Source organism: Camelus bactrianus, chromosome 16, assembly GCF_048773025.1.
Source record: "Camelus bactrianus isolate YW-2024 breed Bactrian camel chromosome 16, ASM4877302v1, whole genome shotgun sequence".
Lineage (NCBI taxonomy): Eukaryota > Metazoa > Chordata > Mammalia > Artiodactyla > Camelidae > Camelus > Camelus bactrianus.
Window position 1 is genome coordinate 7,443,390 of NC_133554.1, and position 13,895 is coordinate 7,457,284.

General features: G+C 50.9%; 2 protein-coding genes across 4 annotated transcripts; both read left to right on the plus strand.

Moving 5' to 3' along the window:
- Nucleotides 1-130: 130 nt before the first annotated feature.
- On the plus strand, nt 131-9,818 carry KCNAB3 (potassium voltage-gated channel subfamily A regulatory beta subunit 3). 3 transcript variants are annotated; one of them, XR_012499383.1, is made up of 16 exons: nt 131-1,276; nt 2,602-2,645; nt 2,735-2,772; nt 3,010-3,089; nt 4,341-4,385; nt 4,479-4,523; nt 4,734-4,777; nt 4,975-5,061; nt 5,332-5,417; nt 5,563-5,683; nt 5,768-5,862; nt 5,939-6,059; nt 6,230-6,318; nt 6,592-6,780; nt 8,329-8,516; nt 9,311-9,818. XR_012499383.1 is itself a non-coding variant. In XM_074342278.1 (14 exons), the coding sequence occupies exons 1-14, from the start codon at nt 1,035-1,037 to the stop codon at nt 6,667-6,669; spliced, it is 1,215 nt and encodes a 404-aa protein (XP_074198379.1). In that variant the 5' UTR covers nt 131-1,034; the 3' UTR covers nt 6,670-7,605. The 3 variants fall into 3 exon arrangements, 1 of the variants encoding a protein (XP_074198379.1); XR_012499384.1 differs by having other exon boundaries at nt 8,329-8,493; XM_074342278.1 differs by lacking the exons at nt 8,329-8,516; nt 9,311-9,818 and having other exon boundaries at nt 6,592-7,605.
- Nucleotides 9,819-10,392: 574 nt separating this feature from the next.
- On the plus strand, nt 10,393-13,292 carry RNF227 (ring finger protein 227). Its single transcript, XM_074342279.1, has 3 exons — nt 10,393-11,388; nt 11,486-11,573; nt 12,691-13,292. The coding sequence occupies exons 1-2, from the start codon at nt 10,872-10,874 to the stop codon at nt 11,539-11,541; spliced, it is 573 nt and encodes a 190-aa protein (XP_074198380.1). The 5' UTR covers nt 10,393-10,871; the 3' UTR covers nt 11,542-11,573; nt 12,691-13,292.
- Nucleotides 13,293-13,895: the final 603 nt, after the last annotated feature.

The following is a 13,895-nucleotide window of genomic DNA, read 5'->3' on the forward strand; positions in this document are numbered from 1 at the left end:
TGCAGTTTGAGTGGTCGATTAGGCCTGCCCCACTCATGAAGGTGTGAACCAGGGTGTCCACATCCCCTGAGCCAGCAAAGAGGCTTTGTCTACGGGTTTCTTAGTGGAGGCACTATTAACATTCGGGGCTGCGTAATATCTTGTGTGTATATGTGGGGGGGCTGCCATATGCTTTGTCCTAGCTGCCACTCACTAGATGCTGGCGGCACATAACACACACACACACACACACACACACACACACACACACACACACACACACACACACACACACACACACACACACACACACACACACACACACACACACACACACACACACACACCCTCCCCAAGATTGTGATACTCAGAAATGTCTCCAGACCTTGCCAAATATCCCCTAGGGGACAAAGTTACCCCCGTATTGAAAACTACTGGGCTGGAGTAAGGCCGACCTGCCTCGAGGTCCAGAGAAGTGGAGAACCACCGTCCTGGTTCTACTCTCTAGTTCCTCAGAGCCCACTGAACAATCAAGCTGCTGGGCTTCGGAAGGTGGAGCTTATGCAGATAAGCGGCAGGTTTTGGCAGGGAGGAGGTGGCTTTATGCAGATAAGGGGGCGGTGCCTGCATGTTGATTAGCTGGGCCAGCTGCCGACGCGACTGGGAGCCTAGCAGGTCCCGCTGCGGTTCGGGCTAAGGTGGCCTTTCTCTTCCTTGCTCACCCCCCCACCACCCGAGGTTCCTACCCTCAGAGGATCCCCCTCGACCTTTACCCTCATTCATTTCTCCCTCTGCTCCCCGCGGCAGTGCCCCCGTATCCTAATCGTTCCACTCGTGGCGCCCCCCGCGTTTCTCCTCTCCCGCCGCAAACCCCGCGACCTCCAGCAGCCCGCCCCCGCGGGCCCGATCCTGCCTGGCGGCTCCCGCCGCAGCCTCCTCACCCTTCCCGCTCTCCCAGGGCTCGCACCACTACATCCGCGGTTGTCTCCCCTCGGGCTTCCCGATTCTCTCCTCCCGCCCCCTCGGAGCCCCCTCCCCCGCCCTGGCCAGCAGGCATGCAGGTGTCTATCGCTTGTATCGAGCAGAACCTTCGCAGCCGAAGCAGTGAGGACCGTCTGTGTGGACCCCGGCCGGGCCCCGGGGGCGGTAATGGCGGGCCGGTAGGCGGGGGGCATGGGAACCCTCCGGGGGGAGGAGGGTCGGGCCCCAAGGCTCGGGCCGCAGTGGTCCCCCGACCCCCAGCACCCGCTGGGGCCCTCCGAGAGAGCACCGGCCGAGGCACTGGCATGAAATACAGGTATGGCGGTGGCCGGGCAGCCCGCCACATCTCCTGAGCCCTCCCCTTTCCTGACCCCTGAAGCTTCCTGGGATGCTGCCAGGACCCCCTCAGACTTCACTAAGAAGGTCCCAGCTCATTCTATCTCTTCTTGCCATCACTCCCTTCCATGTTCCCTCTCTTGGTCTCCATCGATACCCCTGACTAGTAGAAAATCAAGTTTGCCAAGGTTGACCGGGTCCTGTCAGACTAGGGAATGCTCCCAAGCCTCCCTCCTTACCCCCAGCAAGACCAGGGATGCATGGATCTCCAGGCTGCGCACCCCTCTGGAGTGTCCTTGGGTCTGTGTCCTGGGAAGAGAGGGGAAGGAAACAGCTTCCCACTCTGGCCTGCTCAGGGTGCCTGACCCAGATACTGCCCCCACCTGCCCCAAGGTCTCCTGCAACCTTTCTTAGTTGGGAGGGCAGTGGGGCCCTAAGAAGGATGGACCACATTTCTCAACCCCATGCTGAGGGACAGGGGCCAGGTGGGGAAGGTGGACTGAAATGTAATCGACTATCTCAGAGAACTGCAGGGCTCTCAGAACTAGCAGTAGGGGGGAGGGGATGGACTCCTACTTGGGAGTGAGCAGAGGTCACTGATTTGACCTGGCTTTGTCACTTGAGGAATCTGATCCCCTTGGTGTGGTGGTCCTGATCCAGAAGCTAAGCCAACTACCTGGGTGGGGGTCTTGGGAAGAGGGGGCTTTCTGGTTGGAAGACAGACTTCCCAAGCCAACAGGAGCAGAGGGATTGCAGAGGGGAACAGGGAGAATTGGCCTTTCCTACTATGCCCCTCCCCAGGTGTCCTATTTGCCTTTGCTGGAGGCCCATCTGCCTAGCCTATCCAAAGACCCTTCCTGCCTGAGTGCCTGAACTTGACTTGGTTTACCCCTTCCACCCCAGTGTCTGCCCTTTAGCACAGCACTCTGAGGACCTGTTTTCACAAACATCACGATCAGCCAGTTACATTCCTTCCAGCCACCCCCACCCCCCATCTGGACTCCACACATCCCAGAGATGACTCAGACACAGACAAGACCCACCAGAAGAAACGCTAAGCAGGCAGCACATCTTCAATGTGATAGGAGGGAAAAGAGGCATTGGACAGTGGCTCCAGAGGAACAGTCATATGTTCACTTACACTATGGCCATAGCACTGCCCAATTCAGTGGGCCCACTGAGTCTAGTTTCTTTGGCCTGAGACATCCTGAGGGCATCTCAGTCTGGAAGGAGAGGAGCTGGAGGCTGATAATCTATGTCCCTAATGGAGTCTCCACCCCTTCCTGCTGCTTCTGTATCCTGCAGGAACCTAGGAAAGTCTGGTCTTCGGGTCTCCTGTCTTGGCCTAGGTGAGTTAGAAAGAAGAGGAATGAAAGGAAGGGGTGTTCTTTCATGGCTGGCCCCCACAGGTCTCACTTGCCTGGCTTCTCTCTTGCAGGTACCTGGGTCACATTTGGTTCTCAGATCTCAGATGAGGTATAAGTGATGGGACCTAGACAGGGTGAGGGGGTGTGAGGGAACCAAAAAGGGGGGAAATGGATTTAGATAGGGGTTTGGACAACAAGCATGGAGAATGGTGGACCTGAGGGTGGAGGATGGGGAAAAGGGAATGAACATGGAAACCAAGGTTGACATGTGATGGGCTAGGGTGCAGTGAGGAAGGTAACTGAGAGGCCAGTGGTTGATCTTCAGCTCTTTCTCTTACCATCCTAGACAGCAGAGGATGTGCTGACAGTAGCCTATGAGCATGGCGTAAACCTGTTTGACACCGCCGAAGTGTACGCAGCAGGAAAGTAAGGACCAGGGTCAAAGAGCTAAGTTACATTAGGAAGGCCGAGGGAACATCAGGGCTTCTTGGTTTTCCCCCTAAAGAACCCCAGGAATTCTGCCTCACTAAGTTCCAACTTTTCGGCCAGTGGGAGTTGTAGTCCCAACATCAGCCTCTCTCCATCTTTGAGAGCAATGAGGCATACTGTGTGGTCAAAATAAAATAAAACCAATAAATATTTCCTGGACATCAGTTATGTGCAACTATGTGAGGATGACAAACCTAAATGACAAACACACTGAACCACATTACACATGGTTTCACACTGGGAATAGCCAAAACCTAGGATAACCTACCTACCCCTGCCTCCTCCCCTTCTGGCAAACTCTTCTGCTTCTCTTTAAGACTTGGCCTAGATGTCAGCTATTCTGAGAAGTCTTTGCCCAACTCCCCACAGTTGGTCACCAACCCCCTCAGCTCCCAAAGCACTTTATATGCCCTCTGGCACATAGTTCATCAATTATTGGTTTACAAACCACATTCATTGCTCAACTGGGAGGCTCCTCCTTCCACAGGCCTTGTCTTGCTCTTCCCCATGTCACCTAAGTACTTGCGCAGAGCCTAGCACAGAACAGGCACTGATGGGATGCCATCAGTAAGCCCTTAAAAAGCTCACAGTCTAAGTAGTTAAACAAACAAATCAAAAGACAAGGAGGTATGAAAGATTAAATAACAATGAAACACTTCAGTAACAGCCCACCATGATTTAAGACTTGTCACACATTAACTCATAATTAAGTGCCAAAGAATTGTGTAGCCAGTAAGAGCTATGGAAGCTGACAAGGACTGAACATAGCTTATAGCAATCAGAGAACATTTTCCATAAAATTAGGCCGAGTCCAAGCTAAACTCTGGAAAATGGGTGGGATTTTGCAGAGGCTATAAAGGGGAGGGCAAAGCAGATGGTTGGAACCAGATGAAGCAGTGCCCTCCCTGGCTGTGCCATAGCTGGTCCCTCTCCTCTCATCCTATCCAGTCCCTTCAGCACCCAGAACAGAGCTTGGAATACAGTTGATGCACAACTGATATTTGTTGAATGAATCAATGAAAACAATATGACTATACCCTAGTTCCGGGAACCCCTCTTACGGTCTAGGATGGGGATTTATGCTCCGTATTACAAGAGAGGAAGTTAGTTGAAGGGAAAGGTGGAAAGGAGGAGAAGAAACTGATCCACCTTGGAGGGGTCAATTCTTCTGCACTGTCTTCCTTCCAGGGCTGAAAGAACCCTAGGCAACATCCTCAAGAGCAAAAGTTGGAGGTAAGGCATGTTTGGGGGAGGCGGGGCTTGCTGGAGACATGATCATTCAAAAATCCTTTTCTTCTTGGTTCTCCCATTTCTGTTTTTTTCCAGGAGATCAAGCTATGTCATCACCACCAAGATTTTTTGGGGAGGACAGTAAGTGGCTGCCTCACTGTAATTGGGGAGATCTACAGGGACTGTGTGAAGGTGCAAGGGATGGGGGTGGGGACAGCAGTCCCTGTACCTGCTACCCCTGTCTGTATTTTGCCTGTGAGAACCCTTGCAATCCCAGTTCCTCATGGTTCCAGGCCAGCCTTGGTCCCTTATCTTTGACACACCTCATCTTTGACTTACCTTTTCCTACAGGGCAGAAACTGAGCGAGGCTTGAGCCGCAAACACATCATCGAGGGTGAGGATTAGGGGCTGGGAACCTGAGGAGGCTGGGGATGGAAGCCAGAGGCATTGGGAACATTCTCTGAAGCTCTGAGTCTAAGACTTTGAATAGGAAAGCTTGGATTTAGGTGGCCATGGCAAAGGGGGTAAGGTCTGAATCCTTAGAAAACTGAAGCGTTAGCACTTACCTGCCTCTCCCCATCCTTACCCCAGGCTTGCGAGGATCCTTGGAACGCCTCCAGTTGGGATATGTGGACATTGTTTTTGCCAATCGCTCAGACCCCAACAGTCCTATGGAGGGTAAAAGCACCCCAACCCTGACAGCCCTTCAAAACTAAGCACTTCTCAAACCCTCAGCATGAAGCCAGCCCTTGCTCAGGAGGCCTCCCAAGCTCCACAGTGGAGGCTCAGACCCCAGGACTTGGACAGGGAGGGAAGTGAAAAGCAGATACCAACCTCTCCAACTCCACTCCACAAGTGGGGTCTTGGTGGAGCAGGCAGAGGTCTGCAGATCTGGAACCTGGATGCCAGGGGTCTGACAGTGAGGCTTTTCCTCTCCTATGTGCCTAGAGATTGTGCGAGCCATGACCTACGTCATCAACCAGGGCCTGGCCCTATACTGGGGGACATCTCGATGGGGGGCTGCAGAAATCATGGTGAGTGTTCCACCCACTTCCCCCTATCCCACAACCTCTTCCCACTTTTCACACAGCCACTCCAAACCCCACTCCACTGGAGGAGGGGGATGGGAGAAAATGGAAGGAGTGCTCTGACTCCCAGCTCTTCCTTACCCCAACCTAGGAGGCCTACTCCATGGCCAGACAGTTCAATCTGATTCCTCCAGTGTGTGAACAAGCTGAGCATCATCTGTTTCAGAGAGAGAAGGTGGAGATGCAGCTGCCAGAGCTCTACCACAAGATTGGTTCGCAGTCCCCTCATCCCTACCTTTCCCTCGGCCTCACCATCACCTAGATCCCTTTCCCACATTCAGTCCTCTTCCTCTTAGGTGTTGGCTCAGTCACCTGGTCCCCTCTGGCCTGTGGCCTCATCACTAGCAAGTATGATGGGCGAGTCCCAGATACATGCAGGGTCACCATCAAGGTGAGATCTGGGGGTCAGGGTGGCAGGAGCGGACTATCTGAGGAGTGGTCATTTGCTAATTCTCCTTGGCCTCCAGGGCTACCAGTGGCTCAAAGACAAAGTGCAGAGTGAAGATGGCAAGAAGCAACAAGCCAAAGTCATGGACCTTCTCCCCATCGCTCACCAGCTGGGCTGCACTGTGGCGCAGCTTGCGATTGGTGAGACACTGCCAGCCCTGGACCCTGCAGGGGCCTTGTCATCTCCTGAGATGCTGCCAAACCACAGATGGGTTTGTCCTCAGGGAGGACCCTCTTCCTCAGAGACACTTTTCAAGTCTATGTGCTGTTTCCCATCAGTTCTCTCTCTTTCTTTTCCTCCTCTGTCTCAGCGTGGTGTCTCCGCAGTGAGGGTGTCAGCTCAGTCTTGCTGGGGGTGTCCAGTGCAGAGCAGCTGATAGAACACCTGGGCGCCCTACAGGTGAGTGGGGTCTCAGGCAGAGCCCATCTCTCTCCCCTTCCCCAGCAGTCAAGGCCTTGCTGTCCAACCCAGAACGGCCTGTGAGGGTCACCCACTACAAGGTCCTCGCTTTGCAGATAAGAGGTCCTAGGGCGAGAAGGCAAGGCAGGGGCACCGCTGCAACTTTTTCCCTGCCACTTGTCCTGGCTGTGCTGCTCCCAGGGTCCTCGAACCTCCTGCCTTCTTCAGGGACCCTGCATGAACTGCCCTCTCCACCACCCCATTCTCCTCCAGGTGCTGAGCCAGCTGACCCCGCAGACGGTGATGGAGATAGATGGGCTCTTGGGCAACAAACCGCATCCCAAGAAATAGTTCGTCGGTGGCGCAGGAACCCAAACCCGGAGCCGCTGCAAGGCCGTGAAACACTTCCCCGCCTTCGCCCCGAGGCCCTCCTGCTCCCGATCCCTCCATTTAGCGGCTGAGGTGGGGCGTCCCCGCCCACTAACGAGTTCCGGCTTCGAGTAGCGATAGCATGAACAAAGCCATATCCTCCCGAAGTGGGGCTTGAGAGGGAAAGTAGTCCGCCGCCCCCTGCTGCGTTCTCCGAGGTCTTCTTGCTAATCCTGGTTATGAGCTACTGGGCCGTCCCCTCTCTGCCACTTGGTCTTGCTCCCTTTCCTCTTCCCCTAATCGCCAAGGTCCAGGGGGAAAAAAGGCAGATACAAAACACATGCAGAGTACCTCAGAAGTGGCCCTTGAAATGTCATCAAGGGGTAATAACAGCCTAGTAAGAAATGAGCTGTGATGTCATCACGGCCAAAGGAAATGGGGCTCTTACATTACTCAGTACAAAGGAAGCCGGGCTGGTCCTGGCATGAAGTAAATGATAATCTTTGGAAAACCAGGAGCCTGCCTCTGCTTCAGGTGGAGGAGGGCTGAAAACGAGAACCAGTGTTGGTACTTTGTTCTTGCTGAGAGGGGTAGGGTGGGGCATACAATGACATAGCACTGATGAGGGAGATTTGATGGTCCATGTATAGCATATCCTGGCAAAAGTGGCCCGGGTCGCCCTTGGAAAGCAGTTGGGCCACGCCTCACAGGAAACAGTGACAGCCTTTAGGTCACGACAGAGAAATGGGGTTGACATTAAAAGGCCTGGGGATAAACTTTTAAGCCTTGGGCAAGACTTCCTACCTGGCAGTGGAGGGCTGTAGTCTTCCTCTGGCAATAATCTTAAAGCAATAATGATGGCCCCTCTTGTGTAAGACTTCCCAGGGAACTGTAAATAAAATCTCAGCTTGATCATCACTCATGGCGTCTGAAATTGCTGGGAGTTGAGAGGCTAGGATCTCAGGATCACATATCTGCCCCCCCAGCCCCTGCCATTAGAAAGTCGAGCACTACCTTTCTCTCCACTGCTCGTTTACCTTAGTGACCCAGCCATTGGGCTCCTGGTCACTGCTTTCAGGAAGAACCCAGGCACCAGATACTTCAGGCCAGTTTTCTTCTGTCCTTCAGTTACCACGTGCCTTAGAACCCAGAGGCCTGGCTTCATAGCTTTGTTGCTCCTCCCTCTGACACTATTATCCTTGCTTTGTTTTGAAAGCTATAATAGCCATGCTTGTTTTCTTCTTGCCTGATACCCACACATGTGCCAAGGAAAACTATCTGGGTGGTTTTCTTAGGGCTGAGTGGGAGGGGCTCTTCAGAGGTTGAAGCTTTGGGATTTGGTGAAGGAGCGGTAAAATGAAAACCAGTCTATGGTTGAAATGATACAGAGAGAGGGAAAGGAGTTATTATAAGTAAAAAAGAAAATAAGTGAGTGATCAGGTGTGAGGGTGGCAGAAAAGCAGAATCAAATGGAATTACCCTTCTTCTTCCCCCAAGAACTCTGATTTCCCTGGTACAGAAAGTGGGTGGGAAGTTACAACCTTTAAACATCACAAGGCAGGGGAGGATGAGCTCTGCTTTCCTTAAAATACAACCTCACCATCTCCCTTTCCCCTTCCTCACCCTTCCTTGATCCTGAAGCTGCGAGAGCGAGTAAAACCAATTTCCAAAAGAGACGTCAGCATCCTGCCATTTACTGGATTAGCAACCAACTGGATTAGCAACCAACCGGATCAACTAATGAATACTTACATCCACTCCTTCCATCTCCCACTCATTTTGGAAGATTGCAGAGGAAACAAAGAGGTGAAATGGATGACTAAACTATGGTTAGTTATTCTGTAACAAACATACACTTTTAAATTCGAAATAGTACTCTCCTTAAATAGTTACCTTGGAGGATGATGATCTTATTTTAATGATGCCTCCTCCATTGCTCATAACACGCCAAAAAGTCCTCTTAGAATTACCTTCAGAGGCAGTTAGAAACCCCTTGTAAGAAACCTTTCGTTATTGTCACACCTCATTTACCATTTATCACTTACCTCGTTCATTAATTTAACAAGTATTTATTTATTGAGTCCTACTATAGTATAGGACAGGAACACAGTGGTGAACAAAACCAGGCTCGGAACAACCTTTGTGGAGTTTACAGATGAGAAAGGCAAACAAATAACCCACCAAACACATACAAACTTCGGCTGTGGGTGTCCAAAGTCCAGAGGAAAGCACATGATGTTACCAGAGTCTATAATGGATATTTGACGTGGTGAGGCTGAGTTGAGAGCTGAAGGATGAGTGGGTATTGCTAAGGTAAAAGCAAGCGGGTTAGGGTAACAGCACACAAGAAAGCTTGGTGGCAGAAAGGAACACACAAGCCAAAGGTCTCCTAAGCCAGTGTCTAAGGAGGGGATGGAAGCGGAATGTGAGACAAGGGTGGCTTCAGAACATATTGGGCATTATAGGGCATTTTAGAATATTATCTTTATCCTCAGGACAGTAGGAAGCCCTCTCTAAATCAGTTATCTACTGATATACAACAGATCACCTCCAAAATTTAATGGCTTGAAACAACTTTTTAAAACTATTTTTCCATGATTCTGTGGGTTGATGGCCCATGTAGGAAACACTGGAAAAGAAGCTGCTTTGGACAGCGAGATCATCAGTTTGGGTTCTTGATAAAGAAGAAAGGAAGTCAAGCAGGTGAGTGGATATCCAGGGCTGGAGCTTAGAAGGGTTTTGGCTGTCAAACACTTTGGGAGCATTTATATAATCAAATCTATCTGGCAAGATTAAGAGTTCATTACCAACTGAAGATATGAAAGCATGAGAGATCTCTAAGCACCATTTCAAAGAGCAGTTCCAAAAAAGTTTTGAATTATGACAGCATCACTGGAATAAGCAGATAGCTTCCCCAATAAAGATGATACAACTCAGAAGTTCTAAAGAAGATGTAAAGTAATTTAAAATTATGATCTACCTCCTCACAAAACATTAACCTCAAAGGTTTTAACGGTTTAGTTAAAAAACAAAACCAGCTTTATGTTGCCTGTTACAGCCAGTAAATACATACCATGGGTATGGAGAAGCCCATCTCGTATTGACCTGAAGAGATGGGTGTTGAAAACGTTGGGTACTGAGAAGATGCAATGAACACACAGTACAGGCTGTGGGTACAAGATGGTAACAGCTACTGCTGTTTACCATATGCCAGGCATCATTCTTAGCACCTTACATGTATAAACTGATTCAATCCTACTATCATCCACATTTTATAGAAGAGGAAACCAAGGCCCCAGAGAAGTTGAGTAACTTGCTCAATGTCACAACTGGTAAGCTGGCTCTAGAGTCTGTGCGATGAACCTCCACAACACAACGTGGACCCAAGTCCAGGAGAGGAGGGTGAGGAGGCAGCTGGGGGGTGGGTGTGGCAACTCAAGGAAATGTGGGCTGTGAGTACTATGTCCTGTTTACCTGTGGGGGACGTCAGACCTCTGAATCATAACTCAGGCTGGGCAGCTTTGCTGCAGCCACCATGGTGTGTGGGTGTCCAGGCCCGGCTACTCAGGATGGAAAGGATTCCCAGCATTCCTAACTCCGTGGTCCTGGAATTCAGGTCCCTCCTTAAGCTGAGATGTCAGCTGGGAATCGAGCAGTTTGAGAATGAAATTTGAGAAGCCAATCTTACAAGAACACAGGGATGTCACATATAATAAAGAAAATTGAGAGCAGCATCTGCTCAAACACCCAGGAGCCCACTAAAGATTGGGCAGAATGGGCTTAGGAAGTATGTCTGGGTGCGGTTATGAAAGAGTGAGAAACCCTATGCCAGTGGCTCGGGCTAGGGCTCAACTTTGCACACAGAACTAAAGAGCTCTGGCTTTGCGTGGGGGATAAAGGAAGACGTGGAGGGAGTCGGGGGTATGCCCCCCACCTTCCAGGTGCAGCATCGCCTGGGCCACCTCCCCCGCTTCGCCATCGTTGGCATTCACAGCCTCGCACCTCCACCGCCCCCACGCGTGCCGCGGCAGGGAGCCGCCTGACCGCGGGGTGACGCCTCTGAGGGGCGGGGTCTCACTATTAAAAGGGGCGAGGGGACGCGGCGCCGGCCCCAGGACAAGCCCGCTCATTCTGTCGGCGGACCCAGCCGCTTTAGCGACGCCCACAAGTCCGCGGCGGACACGATGCAGCTCCTGTTGAGGGTGCCGTCTCTTCCAGAGCGGGGCGAGCTGGACTGCAATATCTGCTACCGGCCCTTCAACCTCGGGGTCCGCGCACCCCGCCGCCTGCCGGGGACGGCGCGCGCCCGCTGCGGCCACACGCTCTGCACCGACTGCCTGCGCGAGCTGGCGGCGCGCGGCGACGGCGGCGGGGCGGCCGCTCGCGTGGTGCGCCTGCGCCGGGTCGTCACGTGCCCCTTCTGCCGCGCGCTCACCCCGCTCCCGCGCGGCGGGGTCACGGAAGTCGCTGTCGACCCGGACTTGTGGGCCCGCTTGGAGGCAAAATCGCGGGCCGAGCGCAAACCTGATGAGACGGGTGGCCGGGTCCGGGAAATCGGCGATGCGGACAGAGAGGTCGACGAGGAAGAGGAGAGCGAGAAGTGGGCGGGGCCTAGGAGCGCGGGGTGGTGCGCGATCCGGCGGCTTTGGGCCCGGGTCCTGGCGCCCGCGCACCGCTGGCGACGCCCGCTGCCTAGCAACGGTGAGGAGCAGCCAGGGGAGGCTGTGGTGGGACAGCGCCCCGGAAAGCCCAGGTTCGGCCGTGTCTTGCCGCTGCTAATCCTCCTCCTTTCCCCCAGTGCTGTACTGTCCGGAGATCAAGGACTTGGCCCACATGACCCGCTGCACGCTGTAACTGAGGAACCCTGAAGCTGCGGCAGAAGGAAGGTGGGAGCTGCATCCTCAGGGCGTGCTGTAGTACAGGGGGCTGGTGCCGAGACTACCCCCTCTCACATCCCGGATTGGCACTGATGGGGGAAATGAGCCAAGGGCAGGAGGGAACGCCCTGGGAGGTGTTGATACTGAGCTGGGGAGGCTCCTAGACGAATCGCCCCCATCTATTGACTGTGCCAGCACTGCATATTCAGGATGGAGTGGCCCAGGAATGATAGATACAAAGTCTACGATGTTCCCGTGGGAGGAGGACAGACTGTTTCCTTAGCTAGGTCTTTGGCTTTTGTCCAGGGCAGCTCTGGTGTGTGGGAGCAACAGGTCCCATTTTAGCAATACTGTGTCAATGATTTCAAAGTTTAAAAAAGATGGAATAGGAGAGAAACAGCTGATTTTCATGTTAACGTTAATCTCACTTCTCTTAACACCTAAGAGAACTAGAAAAATAAACCGTACTCCACCCCACCCCTTGCTGATATGCCTAATGTCTCCCCACTCTCAGTGCTGTGCTCCTAAAATTATGGAGATACATTCCTACCTATGAGGTTAGGAGCCTTGCTTCATTTCAGAATCTAGGGCAGGTATGAGAAGGTCCAAAAGGTATTTATCTGAGTCACCTCACGAGCCTATCAAGGATAGGAGGGAGAGGCCATTTGGCAGAGGCATCAATTTGTAAACTTCTGACAGTATCTGTTATCTTTACAGTCATAAGAAAACACTGTTACTACTGCAAAAAGATGCACATCACAGTTTTAAACTTGTGTCCCCAAATGAACGTATCTACAAAACAGAAACAGACTCAGACATAAAGAACAAACTTACCAGGGAGTAAAGAGGGGTGGGAAGGGTAAGTTAGGAATTCAAAAATGGCACCTCTTGGGGAGTGATGGAAATGCTAGCTATCTTGATTGTGGTAGTAGTTTCACTGTATATACATATAGTGTATATACATCTATGAAAATTCATCAAATTGTGTATTTGCAATATGTGTAGTTTACTGTACAGAAACCATACCACAATAAAGGTATTAAAAAAAAAGTAAGATAAACTTGTGTTCCATCACCTGTTTTAAGGCATGGGTTCTACTTAAAATCCTGTTACTATCTTACAACAGTATATAGTCAAGGACCAATAGCATCATCATCACTGGGAACTTGTTTGAAGTACAGAATCTCAGGATTCCACTTCAGACTGACTGAATCAGACTCTGCATTTTAAGAAGAATCCCAGGTAATCTATTTAAATAAAAATTTAAGAAGCATTGGTCCAGGTCTGAGACTATGTAGGATGTCACTATCTGTGGGTGGAATACTTAAAAACACACTTGGTATAAAAGATATGATTTACTGAAGGTTCTAAAGTGACACTCCGTTACTGAAGAAATTTAAACTCTTTGTGTGTATAATTTACTGTGTTGCATTTTCCCGAGTTAAAAATGTGAAATTAAGAATAAACCTCAATTTTTGTAACCATATACCCTCTTTGGGAGGCCTTTCTCAGCACTGAACCTGGTGTAGCCTCCTCCCTCATCTTCTGTAACATAATGCCTTGTTTTAATTTTTTCATTGATTTTATGATAGTATGTGTTCTGTCAGTGTCCTCCAGTAGAGTTTAAGCTCCATGAGAGCAATGATTCACTTGTGACTGTTGTATCCCCAAGGACAACAACAGCAAATGCTCAATAAATGCTTGTGGGAATTGCCTTTTATTTTTTAATAGCCTCAAAAATTGTGTCTGGTCTCTAAACCTCTGAGAAGCTCTAGTAGTGAACAATACATGTCAAGGTGTAGTGTCTAGCAGTTCAAATCTTTGGCAAGCTATGCAAGCCTAACCCCGCAACTGCTTAAAAAAAAAAACAAAACAAAAACGGTGCTTCTGCAAACTTGGAACTGAACCTGTGAAGCTGCAGTGACCTCTACTGACTCTTGGGGGAACTAAGCAACTTGAAGGTGGATGGGATGATCAAAAGGATGAATGGAAGGCAGTTCTGAACCTTGTCAGGCACCCCTTCCACTATACTTCTGTGCAGTAAGCCCTGCTCTCTCTCTGCCCTCCACCTGGGGCCTGTGTAGGTATCCTGCTGTTCATCCTCCATCTCTATGCTGAGCTCATCACACTGGGGTTAGGGTTGGAAAAAGAGCCTCAGAGTTTTAGTTGATGACCCAAAAAATAAAAACGAGAAAAAGGAAAAGTCACAAGATTTAAAACAAGAGTGAGAGAGAAATGGCTAGTAGGAAATGGCAGGAAGCAACACCCTTCCTTCCCTTAGCCCTCCCCCCAACCAAAGAACTCCCCCACTCAAAAATAACAGAGCACACA

Coding starts and splice junctions, on each gene's coding strand:
- RNF227 (XM_074342279.1), top strand. CDS start 10,872: ATGCAGCTCCTGTTGAGGGTGCCGTCTCTTCCAGAGCGGGGCGAGCTG. Junction 11,389..11,485: donor ACGCCCGCTGCCTAGCAACG/GTGAGGAGCAGC, acceptor CCTTTCCCCCAG/TGCTGTACTGTCCGGAGATC.
- KCNAB3 (XM_074342278.1), top strand. CDS start 1,035: ATGCAGGTGTCTATCGCTTGTATCGAGCAGAACCTTCGCAGCCGAAGC. Junction 3,090..4,340: donor GAAGTGTACGCAGCAGGAAA/GTAAGGACCAGG, acceptor TCTTCCTTCCAG/GGCTGAAAGAACCCTAGGCA. Junction 5,684..5,767: donor AGAGCTCTACCACAAGATTG/GTTCGCAGTCCC, acceptor TCTTCCTCTTAG/GTGTTGGCTCAGTCACCTGG.